We start from the raw sequence: 20334 nt of genomic DNA, 5'->3' as shown, positions 1-20334 counted from the left end.
AATGCACTAAAGTGCATTTTTCAAACTTCCATTTTACACACACACATGCCCTTGGGGCATGTATGTGTGCAAGATGTACTCATATGCAGATTTCAGGGGTGCAACAGGGTGTCCTTTTGACACCCTGGCACCCTTGAAATTGCATGAGCAATTTGCGGTTCTCTAATTGAGAATCGCAAATTGAGAAAGTCTTCCCATTCATTCCTATGGGCCTCTAGGCCCATAGGAATAAATGGGGAGGTATTCCTTAATTGCGACTCGCAATTTGCGAGTCGCAATTAAGGAATGTTTAGAAATCGCTATTTTGTAAGCGATTTCTACATGCATAGCCTTTTGCTATTCCTTATTAGCGAATCCTTATTTTTCGCTAATAAGGAATCGCAAATGGCATTGTTGATGCATGTGCCAGTCTGTCAGAAGGTGACCAGGACGAACCTTGTTGATGTATTCAACTCGTGCTTCATCACGTTCAGTCTCAAATCATGCATAGGTCCCGGTTTACAGCGACTATTGACTATCATTGGCTCATTGTGCTTTCTGGCGCTATTTTTACTTAAAACTTTAAAAATGTATAGCTCCAATTTCCCTTATTGGATTTTTGTCATTTTTGTGTCCTTTTGTGTATTAAATTGTCCTTTATTTCTCTAATTGGGTTTGAGATTTTTATTGTTTTGCATTTTGATTTTTTCTATTGCTTTGGTACTGCATAAATACATTACTCATTGACCTAAGTGCAGTCTGTTTTCTCTGTCCCATAGCTATCTGGGAATTGAGCTTAGGTTAATTTAGTGACTTGGACTGTTCACCCTGACAAGAGTTGTGATTATTACCTGAAGTAGGCAGTCGCCCACCCAAAAAAAATATAATTTCTCACAATATCATTTACAGAATTCCTATGACAAAAAAAATGTTGGAAGGCTTAAAAAAATCTTTTCTCCTTAAGATAGGTCTGGGACACCAAAGGTTAATGGTCTTGTTTGTAACCTATTCAAAACATTTCATTGTAGTATCTGTCTTGGAAGACCACCATCCTGGTTGCAGTTACCATAGCTACCTAAGGGGTAGTGATATTCAATCCCTTTCAGGAGTGGAACCCTTTATGGTGTTCCATGCCAATAGAGTAGTAATGTGAACCCATTCATCCTTGCTTCCCAAAAAAGTGTCAGAATTTCATATTAATCAAACCATAACTGTCCCAGTTTTCTATCCATTAACACCTGCAGAGTATTCCTGACACTCTCTGAATGTTAGTAGAGTATTACACTCCTACTTAGAAAGAAAAAAATACTTTTCACAAATCAATATAGCCCTTCAATAACTACAATCACATTTATCAGCAACAGGCCACTTAGAAACAATGTAATGTAAGGTGGATTTGTAGAGCGCTGCTTGTCACCCGTGAGGGTGTCCAGCTGCTGAGTATCTGAGAGTTGGAGTGTGGTGAAGCTGTGCCTGAATACAGGCAGTCTGGATGGTCTTGGAAGAAGACTAATTGAAAAGCCAGGTTGGTGTTTAGCTTCGTGTGGAATTCAAGAAGGTAGGAGGATACCCTGATGTGTTTGAGGAGGTTGATCCAGGATTTGGTGGCTTGGAGAATGATTGGCTTCCCGTTCTGCATCTGTGGATGTGAGTAGTGTGTGTGAGCGAGAGTGATTCTCATTCTGATTGAGGTATGCGTGTCCTGTGTTGTATAGTGACTTGAATGTGTGTGGAGAAGTTCGAACTGGCAGCATTTTTGGATGGGGAACCCATGGGGCTCTCTGAGGAGTGGTGTGGGATCGGTGCGGGAGTTTGAGGACGAATTTGGCAGAAGCGTTTTGGTGTATGGTTTGAAGTCTTTGAAGAAGATGGGTTGGGATGCAGGCATAGAGTGCGTTGCCATAGTCCAATCTGCTTGTACCATAACACAGACCCTAATCACATCTGGTGTCCAGTGGAAGCCATTCAGGGCCAGACTGGCCGGACCAGGCATCAGGCGTTTCCCTGGGAGGCTGGAAGGATGGGGGGGGGGGAACGTTTTTTTACTGGTGGCAGTTTTTGTAGCAGTGCAGCAGTTTTGAAAGCACCAATTGCAGAGTTTCTTGTACATCCAGTAGTTTTCAGAGGGTTAATATGCCTGGTGCAAAGGACATGTACCATGTAGATCACAGAACAGTATTTTTTGTGCATAGCTTAGTGGGCTACTGCTTTTGTCACAGAGACCCTTTTGTTACTGTGCAGTTCATAAGTTACAATCATAATCTAGCAGAGTGAGACATAAAGTGCCATCAAAGTGCTACATGCAAACTACATGATACAGGTTAGAAAGTTATGAATTTTGTTGAGTCTTTCATTATCATAATGAAGCTAAAAAGGGTTTGTTGGGGTAGGAATAAATTCTTATTAGTAAAGCCAACCCTAACCTCTTTTTTTTACGTTCCGATCCTGAGTTTGTTCTTCTCCATACCAAGCACTATTAAAAAATCCCTACCAGCATTGGATGACTTGTGAATCCTACACCTTGTATTTCCCGTTGTCTTTGATAAATTTTCTATACACTGATTTACACACGTATTATTCAGTATCTCTGTATTTGTTTATGATGTAAAGTGCTCAAACACCCTACACTGGTATGAGAGGCGCTATAAAATAAATGACCTACATATGAGAAAGGGGCTGTGGAAAGATGATGTACTTTTGGATGTTGACTGTGAGGGAATCATTGAAAGGCTCCAAAAAAGATTGCTGTATCCTAGTGCACTTTAAGGTCAGCATTTACTATGGTTTTAAAGCTAATACAACTGAATGTATAATGAAAACTGTGTTGTAGAATGCACCATTTTGCCTACAGTTTCTAGGGGTGGGACCCCCCACTAGCCCTCCGCTTCCCTACTTGTAGTGGTCAGGTTCACTCGCTGCACTCACTATGCACTGTACGGGGACTGGTCGGTCAAAATTTGCCAGGGCTGGTTTGGGTTCCCAGTACGGCCCTGGAGCCACTAGAAGATTTTACGCAATATGCGGAGATTGAGGAAGCATGCGGAGGTGACGGCATTGACCTGGGACTTCATGGTGAGGATGGTGTCAAAGATGAAGCCTACGTTCCTAGTGTGGTCATTTGGGATCGCTGTGGGTCTGAGTTTGGCAGCACACCAGGTGGAGTTCGAAGGTGTGTTCTTATTCCCAAAGATCAGTACTTCAGTTTTGTCTGTGTTGAGCTTGAGGCAGTTCTCTTTCATCTAATTAACCATTCTGGTCAGGCATTGTTTGAAGGCTCTTGGCGGTAGCGGTGTCGTCTGAGAGGGATGCTTCCACATTCTCCAACTATTGTCCTATTTCATTGACACCTTATTTGGCCAGAGTATTGGAGCGATTTCTTAAAATTCAATTAATCCAATACTTAATGAGCAATAACCTGCTGAATCTGGCTCAAACAGGGTTCAGGCCTAAGAACAATATCGAAACTACCTTACTTACTTGCGGTTGACTTACAGTATTAGGCAATTAGTTGATCCAGGAAAATCAGCAGTATTAATCCTTTTAAACATGTCAGCAACCTTAGATACTGCGTCTCACCAGCATTTACTTCGAAGACTGCATGAAATTGGTCTACACTCAGCCTCACTGCATTGGTGTCCTTGAAGCGGGAATGCGCTCAGTGTTAGAGTTTTAAAAAAGCTAAAGAAACCGAGCGCAGTGTCCTTAAAGCGGTGCCGCGCTCAGTGTTAAAGTAAAAAAAAAAAAAGCGCGGTGTCCTTGAAGCGGCGCTGTGCTCAGTTGTAAAGCTTTTTTGTTTTTTTTTTAAAAACCACAAACAGAGCGCGGTGTCCCTGAAGCAGGCACCACGCTCACTATAAAAGTAAAACAATAAAAAATCAAACAGAGCGTGGTGTCCCAGAAGTGTACCCCGCGCTCAGTATCAAATTAAAATAAATAAATAAACTGAGCGCGGTGTCCTTAAAGCGGGCGCCGCGCTCAGGATACAAATAAAAAAAACCCTAGCAGCCACCATAGTCCCCATTAGTGGCCACATATCAAAATAGTGCTCACCCCCTAGATAAAGTACATGTACGGAGCCAATTAAAAGATCCAGCCACCATTGGCGGTCACAAATGGAGAGAGGGCAGTAACAAGGAGGGACAAACAAGCCTCATTATCAATCGGAAGCCAGCATTTACCAAGGACAATGACACTAGCCAATCAAAAATATGGGCGGAGGCTTCCACAGCACTTCTACAGCATACCCTAATTCAGCATGCCTCGCAAAGCAAGCAGTGCATGTGCGCTGCAAAGCTAGGCTCAACCTAAAAAACAAAAAAGAGGATTTGAGATCATTATGTATGCTGATGACACTCAGCTGATTATCTCTATTGACGACAAGTATGACGAGATAAGGGACAATTTGGCTGCCTTTCTGAGGTAGCAGAATGGCTACATATTCATTGTCTAAAACTAAATGAAGACAAATCAGAGATTCTGCTGTTTGGGAGTGCTGAAAACTTTTGGAGTGATTTGTGGTGGCCAACAATGTTAGGCCACGCTCCAAAACCTAAGAAAGTGGTCAATAAGAAAGCCCAGGTTTTTGACAATGCCCTGTCCCTGCAAGAACAAGTAACGAGGGTTCTGAAGATTTGTTTTGGGCTGCTACATATTCTTCGGAAATTATTATGATGGATTTCAATAGTTTGGAGAAGGAGCATAATCCAAGCCTTAATAATGAGTTCTGGATTATGGAAATGCACTACACGTGGGCATGGCATCCGTACCTTTTCTCATGGCTCCAGACTATTCAGCACACGGCCTCAAAACGTATTTGTAATAAAAGCAATCGGAGCTCAGCATTGGCCTGCCTCGACCAGCTCCATTGGCTTCCGGTCCGTGAGCGAGCTATTTTCAAGTTAATGTGCCATATGCAGAGAGCACTTTGCAGAAACGACCCTATGTTATTGCTGAATAGAGTCAGCTTCCACAAACCCACACGGATCCTCAGGTCAGCCAATAAGGCTAAAAAATCCTGCAGAAGAATCAAGAAGCCTTGGAAGGGTGGCTGTTCTTTTAACTTTTTGGCTCCCACTCACTGGAACAAGCTCCCAAAGAATCTAGTACTGTGTCAGATCTGTTGTCATTTTGTAAAAAATGGAAGATATGGCTATATCCACTTTAGATTCACGATCAGAACTGGTATGATATGGTCTAGCTCCAGGACATCCCTTTGGGGATGAGTTGCGCGCTTTATCAATACCAAATACAATAAATGAGCTGGGTGTTCTCAGCGTAGGAGCAGTGGCGTAACGAAAGTTGAATCGGCCCCCCTGCAAGGTACACAGAGGGCCCCCCGCTCCGGATTTAATCAGAAGCTCTCAGGCCTGAGTACTGTGCTGGGGGGGGGTCCCTGCAGCTTGGGCCCCCCGCACTGCAGTAACTGTGGGGGCCTGTGTTACGCCCCTGCGTAGGAAATGATGTTGATTCCATGGGATCTGATGATGTTAGCCAGAAGAGTCATGGACATATTGAAAAGTGTGGGGCTGAGTGATGATCTCGTTGGGACTCCACAGAAGAGGTCCTTGGGTTGTGATGTGAAAGGCGTGAGCCTGACTCATTGTGTTCTTCCGGAGAGGAAGGAAGCTATACATTTCAGTGCTGGTCCTTGTATTCACACTATGTGCAATCTGGAGATGAGTTTGTGGTGGGAAATGGTGTTGAAAGAGGCAGAGAGGCGGACAAGGATGATGGCGGCGGTCTGTCCACAGTCTAAGATGGTGTGCATGTTGTCTGTGGCAGCTATGAGGGTTGTTTCTGTGCTGTGGTTGTTTCAGAATCCTGATTGCGGTCGTCCAGGAGTTTATGGCATTCTAGTTGGTCAGAGAGTGGTCTGTTAATGATCTTCTTGATGACTTTGGCTGGGAAGGGGAGCAGCGAGATGCGTCAGTATTTGCTGAGTACTGTGGGGTCGGCTGAAAGTTTTTTGAGGAGGACGGTGACTTTGGTGTGTTTCCAGCGATCTGTGAAGGTGGCTCGCTTGAGGGAGGTGTTGATTGTGGCTCTTTCCAGGTTCTAGATATGGTGGCTGCAGGGGTCTGTGGGCGTTGGTTGCGGCTGTTGGGTTGGTGAATTCCTTGACTATGGCAAAGAGTTCCTTGCAGTTGTTGGATGTTGATTTGATTCTCAGGGTCGGGCCTTTTTGTTGGCCTCTTTCACTTTATGGTGATAGTGTTTAAGTGTGGCATTGTAGGGTTTTTTTACATTGGTTCCTCAGGTGGTTCTCCATTTTCTTTTGAGTTGTTTGCAAACTCCCTTGGACTCTTTGAGGTTAGAATTGTACCATCTAGCGTGGTTGTTGAATCTTTTGGATTTGGTGTATTTCAGGAGCACTAGGATATTGGCACAGGTGGTGATATGTTGTTGGAAATGTGTCGTTGATGAGGTCATTGGTGGAGTCTGGGTAGTGTAGTTGCATTTCTGCAACTTTCTTCCTGCAGCGTCTTGAGGTGTTGCTTAACTATGTTGAGGTGGTTGGAGGCCCTGTTATGTGGAAGTAGACAATGGTGTAGTCTGTCCATGTGAGTGGCGTTATATGACTGACCTTGTTTCTGGATGAGAAGAGGGAGTCCGGGGTGTGTACAGCGATGTTGGTAGGACCTTGTACGGCCGATGTTCTGTAGACTTTCGAGCAAGTCTGTGAAGTTGATGTCCATTGGGTCGTCAAGATGAAAGTTGAGATCGCCTAGGAGTATGAAGTCTTTGGTGCCCATGGCGAGGGGTTTGATGAGGTTGGTGAGGAGGTTTCTGAAGTGGGTTCGAGGTTCTGGGGGCTGGTATGCGAGGGTGCCTTCGATAGTTTTAAAGTCTGTCTGAAGCTGGAAGTGCATGTGTTCCATAAAAGTGGCATCTGGGTCAGCGCAAGAGGTGCACTTGATGGTGTCCCTGTGAATGATAGGGACTCCTCCTTCTGCTTTATGGGGTCGGTTCTTGGCCTGGATTTTGTATTCCACAGCGATGGCTGCGGCGATGTCCTGTGCATCGGTGGGGTTGAGCCAGGTTTCGGTGAGGAAGAGGAGGTTCGGTGCGTTGGAGTCAATGAGGTCCCAAATTGATGTGGAATGCTTGCCGAGTGAGCGTGTGTTGAGGTGCATGCATGTGAGTCTTGTTGTGCAGGGTGGGTGTGTGGTGCTGTGTGAGTGTGGCTCTTGAGTTCTGACTTGGTGATGGGTGCGGTGTGTGTGTGTGTGTGTGTGTGTGTGTAGGCGGTAGGAGCGGGTGTGTGGAGGCATGTAAAATCTCAATGTGTGCAGGCAAAGGGGCCCACGAGGTGTGGCTCGGTAGCCGCATTTGTGACAGCATTCAGGGTTGAACAGATGGAGCTCGTCAGCAATGTAGCTGTGGGAGGCGTTTGGACCAGGGTTCCTGGCACTGGGTGTGGTCCAGACATGGACGGGCGCAGATGGGTTTGCCTTTGGTGTGCCCGTGCTGTGGCCTCCATTAAGTAGGGCCTTGGAGAGTTGGAGGAGTGCGGGGAGGCAGTGGGAGGAGCACAGGAGGTGGTGGACAGGCTCAGCAAAAAGAAGAACATCTAGTGAGGGGAGCAGGAAAGTCTGTCGGGAGCGGCAAGGTGAAAACACCCTCTCGGCTGAGCCATTCGGGGGCACAAATTGACTGAAGAGATCAAGCTGCAAAATGGAGCAGTAAGAGGAGCCAAAGATGTAAAGAGGGTCAGTTGCAAGGAACAAAGGATGCAAAAAGAGACCGGGACCGAGAGAACAGACGGCACAAAGACAGAAAGAGTAATTACAGAGTCGGGGGCAGAATGAGCAGCTAACAGGCAAAATGGCTGGAGACCGATACAAGTCAGAAGGGCTAGTTAAGGTCGCACTGAAGCAGAAGAGAGATCCTTGGCCACCTACTCCATCCATTTCTTGATATATTTTGAGTTGTATATCTCTTATCAATTAGCTAATAATCCTCTACCAGGGAAACCTAGAACCCATTTCATTATGGGCAAAGGATGCATTGCTGCCTGGCTAGGGAGCATTCCTTTATCAAACATACATGTCAGCCACTTGGAAATCAGTTCACAACTGTACAAGACAATGTCTGGAATCTGATACGAAAGCTGACTCTGGTATAGATCAAACTGCGCTGAAAAGTCTTTTTGGTTAAGTCCTTAATGCATTTACTCTAATTTCCCTTAGGTTTTTAGAGTGTTTGCCCCTTATACCAAAGAGTTATGAGGGCAGAAGTTTATTTTAGCTTGCTTCTCAAGTCTAACATTTATCTGTACTAATAAAAATCCTAGGATGCAGAGGAAATGGTAGCTAATTTGTGATCCTAGTGCCAGTTCGTTGGAATCTTCATTTATATCTTAAAGGACTCTCCCTCCTCCCCGGCTTTGCATATTGGTCTACACCTCAGAAATGTTTCTAGTTCCCACTTATGGCTTTAAAAATAACTGATTCTGTGAGGCTGCTGTATGTATTAGTTCATCATGGGTACGGGAAGCCCTTTGAAACTTCTAGGGAAAGGATGCTTTTTTAACTCCTGTTGTAAGCCTCTCACACTGGACTTTTCCTCAACATGTTAGCTGCTAATTTTTTAGGTGCTGCATTGTAGTTTTGAGAGTGTTTTTTGGCATTACACACAGTGTAAGGTTTGGAAAATGTTTGCATTTTGTAGGCTGTTGAGGATGTGGGGTCTGTGCACGCAGCAGGGAATTATTCTAACGTTTACACATTCACCGAAGATTTCGCTAATGTAGAACAAGGACTATATCTACTAAATAGGTAGGAGAAATCCAAAGAATTCTCTCCTTTACTAGAGTCAATCCCTTTCATGCAGAAAAAAGTAAGGAAAGCTGTGTTATCCATAGATCGGCTAGAATAGGCAATAAAACAACCCTTGTACATTCCAGTGTTATACATTTAGCACACTATGCAGAGCAATTTTGCACCCTCACCACTGCAGTTTTGAGTATCATTCACATCTGTTATTCAAAGGTCTGTGAAATGGAAAGAACAGTGGTATTATATGCTACATAAAAACAAGTTATGTATGGAGTGGTATTTTAGAGTCAAACCTAGCTACAAAGCAACAGAGCGCTCCACAGGAGGGTTCAAGCTAGATATATACGGACACTTGGGGGGGTACTTTGGTAGGGTGCAGATGAGACTGGCAAGGGTAGGGGCGGGGGGTCTATTAGCGAGGTCTTATCGTCTGGGGGAGTTACACCTGTGGATATTATTATTCCTCAGTTACATGCTATGCTCTTAGTGTTTTTTCCTCCTTTTTGGCAATATAAGTTGTGCATATGTCTTCTTCAAAATTTACAATGAGGAACACAGAAAACTCTTTATAGGAGCCAAATCTGATATGCTGATCTTTGCTTAAAGTTGGATTCTGCCTTAGTTTTACTTCCTTCTCCTTTTTTCCCCACTTTAATTTTTATGGGCAGAACACCTTATCCACATGTAAAGAAGCGTTCATAATATACCAGCTTTTTTAGACCACTCATTTGTAACCAAACAAGTAACGTTGCTTTACCAGCAAAGTCTACCACTCCTTTCCTTTAAAATTAGTTTAAATGGATAGTCACGCAGATAAAAGTTGCATTAGCTAATTGTAAATGCAGTTTGCATATGCTGAAATAACTGATCATTTGATGTATTTTCGTTGTATGCCTCATTTCTCTCTGCTTTTAACAGTTGACGACATGTGTAGTACATGTTTTTCAAATGGACTTTAAATGGCTAATGCTCTTTCTCTTCCTCCTTTACAGGCTTTCACACGAGTGCGAGATCTTCGGTACCTAGAACTGATCAATGCTACCGAGGTACAAGGGCACAATTAGCCTATGGTTGTCAGACTTGAACGTGTGTCTTACCACTGGCTTTGGAAGTCTCCCTGCTTGTACCATGCAACAATTTATTTCCTTTTCTTTGATTTCTGGGTGTCCAGTGCATGTTCAAGAGTGCTTGATCGATACCAGAATTTAACCATACCCACTGACTATGTAAAAAAGATCCATTCAGTTGCATTTGTAGTACATTTCTGTTCATTGGATACCCTGAGATTCCGACAATAGATCAAGGTTTCTTTGACCTATGTTTTACTAGACCTCGACCTTATAGGCTCTTTCTTTATACTTTATTTATCTCATTTTTAAAAAATTATTTTTTTACTTTCCTTCCCTATACTATATCATCTTAATCTTGGTTGTAATTCCACTGTCGTGCATCCACTGGTTCTCAATGGGACTGTGGAGCAGGAGAACGTTTGTCTCTATTGAGGGAGTCAGTCGGTAACTTGAATAGTTTTCACTGTAAATCAATTTGCCCCTTCGCCCCATCAACTGATCTCAAAGTGCAGAAACGCACTGGCCATAATCTGCAGTAACTGATTTATTTTAGAAGGTATCTTAATGGAAAGATAATTGTAATTCTCATGTAATGTAGTTCAGATCCAAAGAGGCAGGGATAAATATGTCTTCTATACAAACATAGTTAATGGTTCAATGATTAATTTCTGACGAATGATCGGGACATTTGGTTGCTGAAGAAAGATTCCGTTGACCAGATGGTTCAACGCATTCTTATAAAGGTATTCTTACAGGGATATCAGTTGAAAAGCATCCAAAAACCAACTTAGTTTTTTCCTGTAAAAAGCAGTTTTGTAGATAAATAAATCCAAAAGGCCCCTGATGGCTTGACTACTGCCTGATCCTTAGGTCATTGTATAGCACACGTCTGACGTTGGTGTGCACTCTTAGTCCCTCATCATGAGCGGCCCAGTGTTTCATGCGATATTTATTGCACCTGAGAATTACAATTATCTTTCCATTAAGATACCTTCTAAAATAAATCAGTTACTGCAGATTATGGCCAGTGCATTTCTGCACTTTGAGATCAGTTGATGGGGCGAAGGGGCAAATCTGCATGTATGTAGGGAATTTATAGAGCGCAGGAATCACCCCTGAAGTGGTATCTCCGCGCTAACTTAGAAAACAAGGTAGACAGGCACGGACTCCCATAGCTCAAGCCTTGAATAATTCTGTCTTCAGGAGTTTTCTGAAACGAGCAAAACTAGGATAATTTAAGGAAATCTTCTGGCAAAGAATTCCAGTATTTTGGAGCCAAATAGGCAACAGTTTTGCCTCCAGATCGTATTTTCTTAAAACGAGGGACCACCAGCAACCCTTTGCCTATTGATCTGAGACTTGGGTTCGGGCAGTACATTTTGAACTTATCTGCTATATAGCTCGGGCTTGTACCATAAAGAGCTCTGCGGGCGAAACAGCAGAGCTTAAACTTAATTCTCTGGCGGATTGGAAGCCAATGGAGAAATCTCAGCAGTGGCCCAGGGGAGGTGACGATCTGCAATCTGCTAAGAAGAGACTCGTTCGCGGATGCCAATAAAGCATTACAATAGTCCAGGCGACCAATGATCAAAGCCTGAATTAGGGTTCTACGTAGTGAGGGGCAGCCACATGAACACTCTGCGCAAAAGTCTCAAGGTATGATGGCAGCTCCCTGCAGTGGTCATGACTTGATCCTTCATGGATGACCGTACATCCAGTCGGACCCCTAGATTTTTAGCCACAGAGGTTGGAGAGGGGGCTGAGCCTAACGCTGTCGGCTACCAATCAGGGGATCAGGAAGTTAGTGCAGCACAAAACAGCAAGATTTCTGTTGTAGCCGCATTTAAATGCAAAAAGTGTTCCGTGATCAGTTCTGCTATGGCTGACATGCCCTTAGCAAAATGCTGATCGACTAACTCCGTATCCTTCTCAAAGGACAGGAGTAATTGTGTATCGTCAGCGGAGGAGAACGGCGTAAAGCTGTACTCTTGGAGGACTTTAGCAAGGGGGGGCCACATAGATGTTAAACAAGGTAGGGCTCAGATAAGACCCCCTTACTAAGCTTCACAGTTTGAGATCGAAAAGGGCCCAGATTGATGGTTTGCGTGCGCTGATCCAAAAAGCTGACAAGCCAATCGAGAGCCAGCCCCTGCAGACCGGCCTCTCTCAGTCGAAATATCAGTTTCTGATGAGAGACCGAGTCGAAGGCTGCTGTTAGATCCAACAAGACCAACATCACTCCTTTGTTATCATCCAAGGCCATTTTGATATAATCAGTGACCCCAATGAGAGTTGTCTCAGTGGAGTAGTTGAATCTAAACACAGACTGTGAAGGATCAAGGATACTGGTGGCCTCAAGATAGTCCATTAATTGAGTATTAACAAGGCTCTCCGCCATTTTGCCCATAAGCGGAAGGAGCGAAATGGGACGGTAATTGGAGAGCACTTCGGCAGGCACCTGATCTTTCTTCTTGATAGGTAGCACTTGGGCGACCTTCCAATCTAGTGGCACACTGCCTTCACTTAACGAAGTGTTTAAGATCTCAGCAATAGGGGCGGCCAGGAGAGGGGAGAGCAAATTTGTGGGCGGGCATTCTATCCAAAGGAGGTCCGAATTTCACCTTTTTTGGCATGGCTTCCACTTGCGAGACCTCAATATCCTTAAAATATTTCAGATCTTCTTCTGAGCCTACTAGCGGCACAGATTTGGATTAAGTAGGTAGCACCTGGCAGGCGTTTTGAGGGAATTGTTTATAAATCAGGTTGATTTTATCGTCTTAAGTATACGGCTATATTATCCTACAGTCCCTGAGAGGGTGTGAACAGCTGTGCACATGCCGTGGGATTGGTGATGGAGTTAAGAATTTTGTAGAGATCCTTTGACGAATTTCCTGTCTGATTAAGTTTAGTTATAACATGATCTTTACGTGCCCTTTTTAAATTCTTATGATAAGTAGTGAGGGCCAATTTGAATTTAAGTTTTTCTATTTCCAGCTGGGATTTACGCCAGGATTTTTCTAGGTGTTTGCATCTAGATTTTTCACTGCGTAAGTCATTAGTGTACCATTCTTCACTTTTTTCCGAAAGTTACTGAGTTGATGTGTCATGAGAGCCAACCTTTCTATCACATCACTCATGGTCTGGTATGTAACAGGCTTCTCCTCGCCACCGATAAATGTCGTCAGGTTTGACCTGCTAAAGTTTATCCAGAGGATGTTGTATTTTACTACACCTGATATTCACCGAGTGCATTAAAGTGAGCAGACTCTTTATTCTGATAGGAATAACAGGAGTTTACATACACATCTGACTTTTTGAGCCATTCACGATGAGTGCCTTAATGCCTGTGAACCGTTCAAGGTGGATCGCTCTGCTTACCTGGTCTCTTTTAGTTACTGCACATAAGTGGACCGTCCTCTGGTGCACGGCTGCCCAGCTATTGCAGGCTTGTGATTCAGTCCTGTAGTGATGGAGTAAGCTCTGTGCAAACGTGCTGACATGCAAGGAATGCTGTCACATGAGTGCAGTTGGACATGAGGTGCATTCTCTAAAAGTGTGTAGTGCTGTTGTGGGTAAAGCAGGCCTAGATCAGGAGGGTGTGCTGATGGAAGTAGCATATTGCCAATTCTACGCCCACAGGGTGCTTTTGGGAAAGATGTGGAAAGAATGAAGAGTTTCGATCAGGATTTAGGATAAGTCATTTGTGCAGCCGCGTCTCCTTTCCTTCATAGTGCCATCTACTGATGCTTCCCGTACTTCCAACCCTTGATTCCTCTTCTCCGAAATAGCTTTATTTCTACTGTTGGAACCATACCGGTAATCTGTGCTTCTTGTTGCAGGTGTCTTTCATGGAGAAGGCGTTAATCTCTGAGGGCTTCTTCTCTGGGCAGCATTATCTGGTGCTCCCTTACACAAACTGAAGACTGGTGAAATAGCTTAGGTTTGATCCCATTTTTAGTGTACTGTGAGCTATCCAGTAACCATATCCCGTCCAACCCTTCATCCTGGTTTGAATTGAATTGTGGACTGCCCCCTACGTCAAAAGGTCTTTCTTGTTCTCAATGTATATATTTATCCCCTTAAATGTTTAGAAACTGAAATGTGGCTTCTTATGCCAACTGGTGTCTGTTTCCTTGGGATCCCAACCTGGGGACCAGGCAGAGGATGTGGAGGGTGATATCGTGCAGGGACCCTTATTCCTGTATCTACAAGAACACAAGATCTTTCCTATTTCTCAATGGGAATATGAACATTCTTTAGCCATAAACACAACCTCCGGTACAAAATATAACCCAGTGCATTAAAACAGCGGTGTGTAGCTCGTGAACAGCACGTTGCTTTTGGTTTTAATGATTCTATACCTGTTTAATTTTTTCTGATGCTACACAGCACATACTTTTTTGTATGTACTGTTTTGGATCCTTTCCAGGACCCTTTCAGTGGTTCTACTAGCAACTTTTTCATCTGCACTTTAAGGCTCAGATACAATAGTCCAGGTTCATGGGGCTCAACACAATGTGGCTGCAACCTCAGTAGTGGTGGGTTATGTGCTTTCGAAAGATGTGAGATGCTGGGCACAGTAATACTATTTTTCTCTCTAGAGACAATGAAGAATGTGTGATGGTATAGCCAAAAAAGTACTAGTCACATAGAAGTACGTCTGGCTATGTGTCACGAGAAGAGGAGAGAGGAGAAAAAATGTGAGATATATTCACATGCACTCTCCAAGCTCTTGTATCATATGGTGGTTCCCAGCTGTCAGTTCTGGTGCCCCATCAGTTGAGATGTCACTCTCGCCTGACACCTCAACTGACAGGGCACCAGAACTGACAGCTGGGTCCCACGAGATGGTACAAGAGCTTGTAAAGTGCACATGAATATATGGCACATTAGTATATGAATCCCTGAAAGGAAGAGGGACGTTGAACAACTGGCCACACAGTTCCAGTGGTGGCTTGTATATTTTCAATTTTTCTTTTTCACTTTTAACACTTTTGCAGAGTGACTTTATACTTTGGGTCCTGGCGAATGCCTTGGGATCCCTTTAGGGGACCCACAGATGGCAGAAACATGTTGATCTTATGAACTAGGGTATATCTGTTGAATCCCTAATCCTTTTGCTTTTTAACTATGTCACTGTGACCACCTAATAAACTTTCAGTGGACTCAGCTAGACATTTTTTAACCCACACCTAATCACCCTTTTGTGCACTCTGCCCCTCATTCATCTGTACTTCTTACGCTCCTCTTGTGAGAAAACACCTCTGTTCCTCCCCTTGGGGAGTCGTAGCCCACACTACGGTGTGAGGAGGGAACCCATATGATGAAGCATGTCACCTAACTGTGAGTGAGGGTTCTTGTCCTGAGGGAATTCTTCCCTTTTTAGGTCTCGCCTGAGCCAGCACTTATAGCGCTGCTCTGGCGAGAGTTTTAGTAAGCGGGTTTTGGCAGTGCTAACCTAGTGGCTTTTTTGAGGTCTCCAGCTTGCGTTCGCGATGTCGTGCACGTGCACAGCTGCTATCCTGGTTTCTAGCATTCCTCGCATAGCCGGCTTTACTCCCCCTCTCTCACCCGCTCCTCCCCCTCCCTTACTGCACGGAAGAGTTTCAGCCTTCTCCAGTCTGCAAATGAAACGGACCAGAGCGATAAGCTTCACAAAGCCTGAAAATACACAATGTAAACACATTTTCCAGGTCAGGTTTATGAAGTGGTTCTTTACCACAAACTAGCGGGCTTTATAAAGTTCTTAAAATAAATACATACATAAGTGAATACATCGCTCTTGTCTTGTGGAGTACAGCTCTTTTTTTTTTTTTTTTTAACATAACCCCCATAAAAACCCAGTATTTTAGCTGTCCATGTTTAAAATGCCTATTCCTAAACAGCTTAATAAATTAATATTCACAGCGATAATACAGCATTAGGTACAGTGTCACGCAGGAATTCGAAAACGGGCCGTGCTGGCGCAGTTCACGTCACGTACCTCTCCCTCGCGCCTCCGCGCTACAAATCTCCACGGCGCAAAGCAGGAGCCAAAGCCTTTGCGGTCATTTTTCGGGAGCTTATTCAGGCTTCTCCTGCGGGAGTCTGACGTTGGTGTGCGCTCTCCCAGAGTTCATGCTAATGAGGGGCAGCCTTTAGGGGAAAACATGAATCACTGCTCTGGACAAACCATTAGAGCAAGACAAACCCGCTCCAATTCTTGTCAACCTCCCACTATGCCAAATCCGCAGAGGACTGGGCAGCCTGGCCAACAACACTGTGCAATTATGCGCCTCCCAAAAACTGCCACTTCCCCCTATCGCCCCAATCATGGTCTCTCCGTATTGTCAAGGAAGGGATGTCTTGGAATTCGTGAAAAAACAGCTTTTAAAAACGGGAACATTGACGCTTTTGTGTGCCGACAATATGACTGACAACGTGATGTGCAAAAAAATAATACACTTGAAGAAAATCGCTTAGATTAAAATATGCAGGGTTCATCGGTTTTACGGCCCGTGCATTCCCCACTTTCTCTCTGGTCTCTCGCTCTATCTCACTCTTTGTAGTCGCTCTCTAATCCACCCTCTCGCTCCATGCCTTCTTCTCTCCGTTTCTTCTTTTCTCTTATTTTCTCCTATAACTCTCTTTAAACTTTTCTCTTCTTATCTCGCTCCCGTCTTCCTCTGCACACTCTTCTCTCTTACTTCCTTTGCGGCCTCTTCTCATTTTTCAATCAATTGTTGCTATGTCTCACTCTCTTTTATTCTCACCTTCCCCTCTTTTTTCTCATTCCCAGTCTGTCTCCTCTCTTGCTCGCTCAACCATTCTTTGTCCTCTTCCCTTTTCTTCCCTCCCTTGCTCCATGCCTGCCTCGCTCTCTTCTCTTTTCTCTCTTTAATTTCTTTTGCTCTCTTTCTTGTCTCATTCATTTTAAGTCACATACAGGTACCTAATTAGAAAGCCGGCATTTCAAGGCAAGTGACATGTGTATGTCAAACTATTCTGTGTTTTCAGTCCGTTTTCTGGTGGTGATTACTACTTTCTCTCAGTTTTTATATAGCCTGAACTCAACCAGAAGGATTTGGAGCGTTTTACAAGATCAACACTTATATTATACAAGGTCAAGTTAACTTTGCTTTAGGCGCAGGAGATTAAGTGACTTGCCCAGGATCACAGGGTGTTAAAACAACGTCGGGCTCCAACCCAGTTCCAAAAGCGGCAGCTGTAGCCCTTAAGCCATATCTCATCCCCACCCTTTTCCTGTTAAGCTCTCAATTTGCACACTATTCTCCCCCTTTCACCTGCATGCTTCACCCATCCCAAAGCACTTAATCGTCACTAACTAAACACTTATAAGGTCCCAAAGACGAGATCTATTGGCTATGTCAATGCTTGTTTCTGAATGATACTCGGTCTTCATTTTTTCTCCTGACACATAGCCAGACGTACTTCTATGTGAATAGTATTCTCTTCAGGGATCAGTACCCTCTGGCTTTCAAAGATCCCCCAAAGATCCCAAGTGTGTATATGATAGCCAAAAGAGTACCACTTGTACAAACCTCTTGCATATTACCTTCAAGGTGTGTTACTCAATATTGTTGTTTCCCTTTATTATCACCCACAGATTCAATATCTGAGGTGAATTCCATATGAGGATCTAGTAAGCTTAGGCACAATTAGCCCAAGTATATCAAGTAGTCTGCTAACTGCAGCTTAATGAAATGTTCTAAGTGTGCATATTTGAAGCTTTATAGAAACTGCAGCATGTGCGTGTGCTAGATGGTGCAGTATGAACTAAAAAAATACAAAGTCTTGTGTTTTGGTTACTGATCCAACTTGGATTGATAAACAAAAAGAAAATAGAAGCGCCTCTGTCATTTTGTATAGGGTACATGCTTGGTTTGTGCGTCTACAAAATTACACAGTCAGTAGGCCCCAAAGGCAGGACTTTTGACTTTGCCATTGCTTTTTTTTAAAATAGCCTGTGGCTTTTAGAAATGGTAGATGAACAATGTAGAAATGACCAGTATTTTTCATTGCAGGAGCGGAAGAAGCGTGGAGACACCAACAATGACCTCTTCCTGGCCGACGTGTATGCTTACCAGGGGAAGTTCCATGAGGCCGCCAAGCTTTACAAGAAGAGCGGCCATGAGAGCCGTGCCCTGGACATGTACACAGATCTGCGCATGTTTGAGTATGCCAAGGTACTATGCTCATGGACACTGTTGCTCAAAGTAGAGGGGAGAGAGTGAGTGAGTGAGTGAGAAGGAAACAGCTGGAGATAGTAATGAGGAAAGGCCAGAAAAGAGCACGAGAAATGAAAGGCATTGCGACAAGAGAAAGAAGTGAAAAAGAGATTGGGATGGGTGCATATAAGGGAGACTGGGAAATGGAGGAAAGAGAGACCGGTAATACGAAGAAAGAGGGACGGAGCAAGAAGAAGGGCACAATCATAAGTGATTATATAGACTGAGGTGAGTAGGCACAGTGAAAAATACATAGTCTAGTAAAGAGTAACATTTGGAACCTTATTGAAATCGAAGTGCTATTAGATGACTAGTTTTAGATAGGGAATGCCCCAGTGTTGAGGTGTTACTCACTGTACCTTCTGGATGCTCTGCACAATTTTCTTGACTCCTACCTTGTTTCCATGCAAAGAGGTGTGAAGGCATTTTCCAACAGGTGTCATCATCAAATAAGCCATTTGTTTTACTTGGTGCAAACGAAGCTAGAGAGCAGAAGGGTGCCACACACATTGATCCAGGCAGAGACCATATTAACCATAGATTAGGGACCCCGGTGGTTCTTTCGGAGGGGTAAGATATTAATTGATGAGATGGGTTATCCGCTCGTTTTTGACATGCAGGTGCAATGGAGTGAAACATATCCAAGAATAATGTAATTCTTCTTGGGTTCAAGAGGGTTTTTTTCTGGTCTCTTAATTTTCTTTCTTGTTTGGTAACCTCAAGACTGCGTTGTTGAATTGGCCACCATTCTCTTGATTTCTGCCAGATGAGGTCCTGTTTTAGAAGTTACTGCTTTGTAGATGACACAAAAGTTCTTCAAGGGCATCTGTCTGGGAAGAGAGAGCCAGTGAAGTATTTTCGTGGCGGAGGTAGAGGTCTACGCATAAAGTATTGGAATTGCTGCTTATGATGTGTGTACTACAAAATACAATTTGTGAATAGGACCCATAAGTTCAAAATATCATTTTACTAATTTCTGCATCACCTTTTAACACTCACTATGTTTTCTTTCCTGCACATTCTTTCATTTACATCTTAGGGCCCTATTTAAACACCTTCCTGAACCTTTAATATGAAAATGCAGACAAAGTATGACAGAGGAAGTGTTGTTGCGGATTCACAGATCCGGGCATAGTGGTATTTTGTCTTTGTAAATGGATATACTCCCAGAAATGTCACCAGTATGATGGAATAAGTGTGTGCAATTTGTGGTTTTTGTAAGAAGGATCTCATTTGTCTAAATGCAAATCTTGGTAAACAACCACAGATTCATACATTTACAAGAATTTACAAATTCTTAGTTTTTCTTGTCAAAGGGAGCAGGAAAGCGTTTTTACAGGTGATTGGAACACCTTCATAATTGATGTGGGTACAAGGGAAGGGGTTTCTTCAAGAGGCTCAATAGAAAGTGATAATTGACATTAGCATTACTTTTTCTATACAGGAAAACCTCTACATTTCTGTGTGCATAAATAGATATGAATATGCATACCAATAGAGCTGTGCAAGAGTCATGGCTTTCCATTAGTAGCCCTGTAATTTTTTTTGCTTAAAACATAGGCACAAAAGGGAATGAGTACATTTCTGACTTTCAAAGGGTGCCTTTGAGAATCTGACCCTTATTCATTTTGCCTTCATCTGATCTTCTCTCTTGCACTTTGTTAGGTCACTTCTCTTTTGTTTTTTGTCATCCACTCCATATTCCCAGTACTTTCTCCTTAGTTGTGCACCTTCTATCAAATATCTGTTTTTTTATTGAATTAAGCACAGACTGATTACTTGTGGCCTATATTCTTTGTATTACTGGACGCTCACTGTTGGTTCTGCCCATGCATGGAAGAGTCCTAATGCTTCCCCTACTCTTCTGTGAGGTTTGGGAATTCGAAAGATGAATGCCATTGCTGATACGATTTATTCGTCTGGTTCGTTGACACTTAGGTTTAGTTCGCAATGTGTCAAGCGTTTTCCATACACTAGCTATTTGCGGGCCCTGAGATGGTAATCTCTTGAGGCTAAGAACTTTTTTGCATTTTTCTGTTGTCTCGCCCACCAGACAGCAAATTAGATTCTTTTAAAAGAGCCTTGTCTCTCCATGGAATCAATACTGGGGAGAACTCTCATACTATTGATTTTTTTTTTTAAAACATACTTTTATTGAGTTTCATGTAAATACACACACATCCCCGCCGCCCATTGACTGGGCGACAGCGAAGATCAGAAGGAAGTACCGCCAACAGCCCATCAATCTCAGCTTAGACCCACATCCAATGTCCCATAAAG

The 20334-nt window shown here is 43.5% G+C and overlaps 1 protein-coding gene across 1 annotated transcript in view; it reads left to right on the top strand.

Moving 5' to 3' along the window:
- Positions 1–20334, top strand: part of IFT122 (intraflagellar transport 122) — a 453095-nt gene that overhangs the window by 209839 nt on the left and 222922 nt on the right. Inside the window, exons 16-17 of the mRNA XM_085624471.1 lie at positions 9749–9802; positions 17851–18012. Coding sequence (XP_085480597.1) covers positions 9749–9802; positions 17851–18012 — 216 coding nt within the window. The remainder of the gene's footprint in view (positions 1–9748; positions 9803–17850; positions 18013–20334) is intronic.

The sequence above is a fragment of the Triturus cristatus genome, chromosome 9, assembly GCF_964204655.1.
Source record: "Triturus cristatus chromosome 9, aTriCri1.1, whole genome shotgun sequence".
Lineage (NCBI taxonomy): Eukaryota > Metazoa > Chordata > Amphibia > Caudata > Salamandridae > Triturus > Triturus cristatus.
The sequence above is the reverse complement of the archived record's forward strand: the minus strand, read 5'-3'. Positions and strand labels throughout refer to the sequence as shown.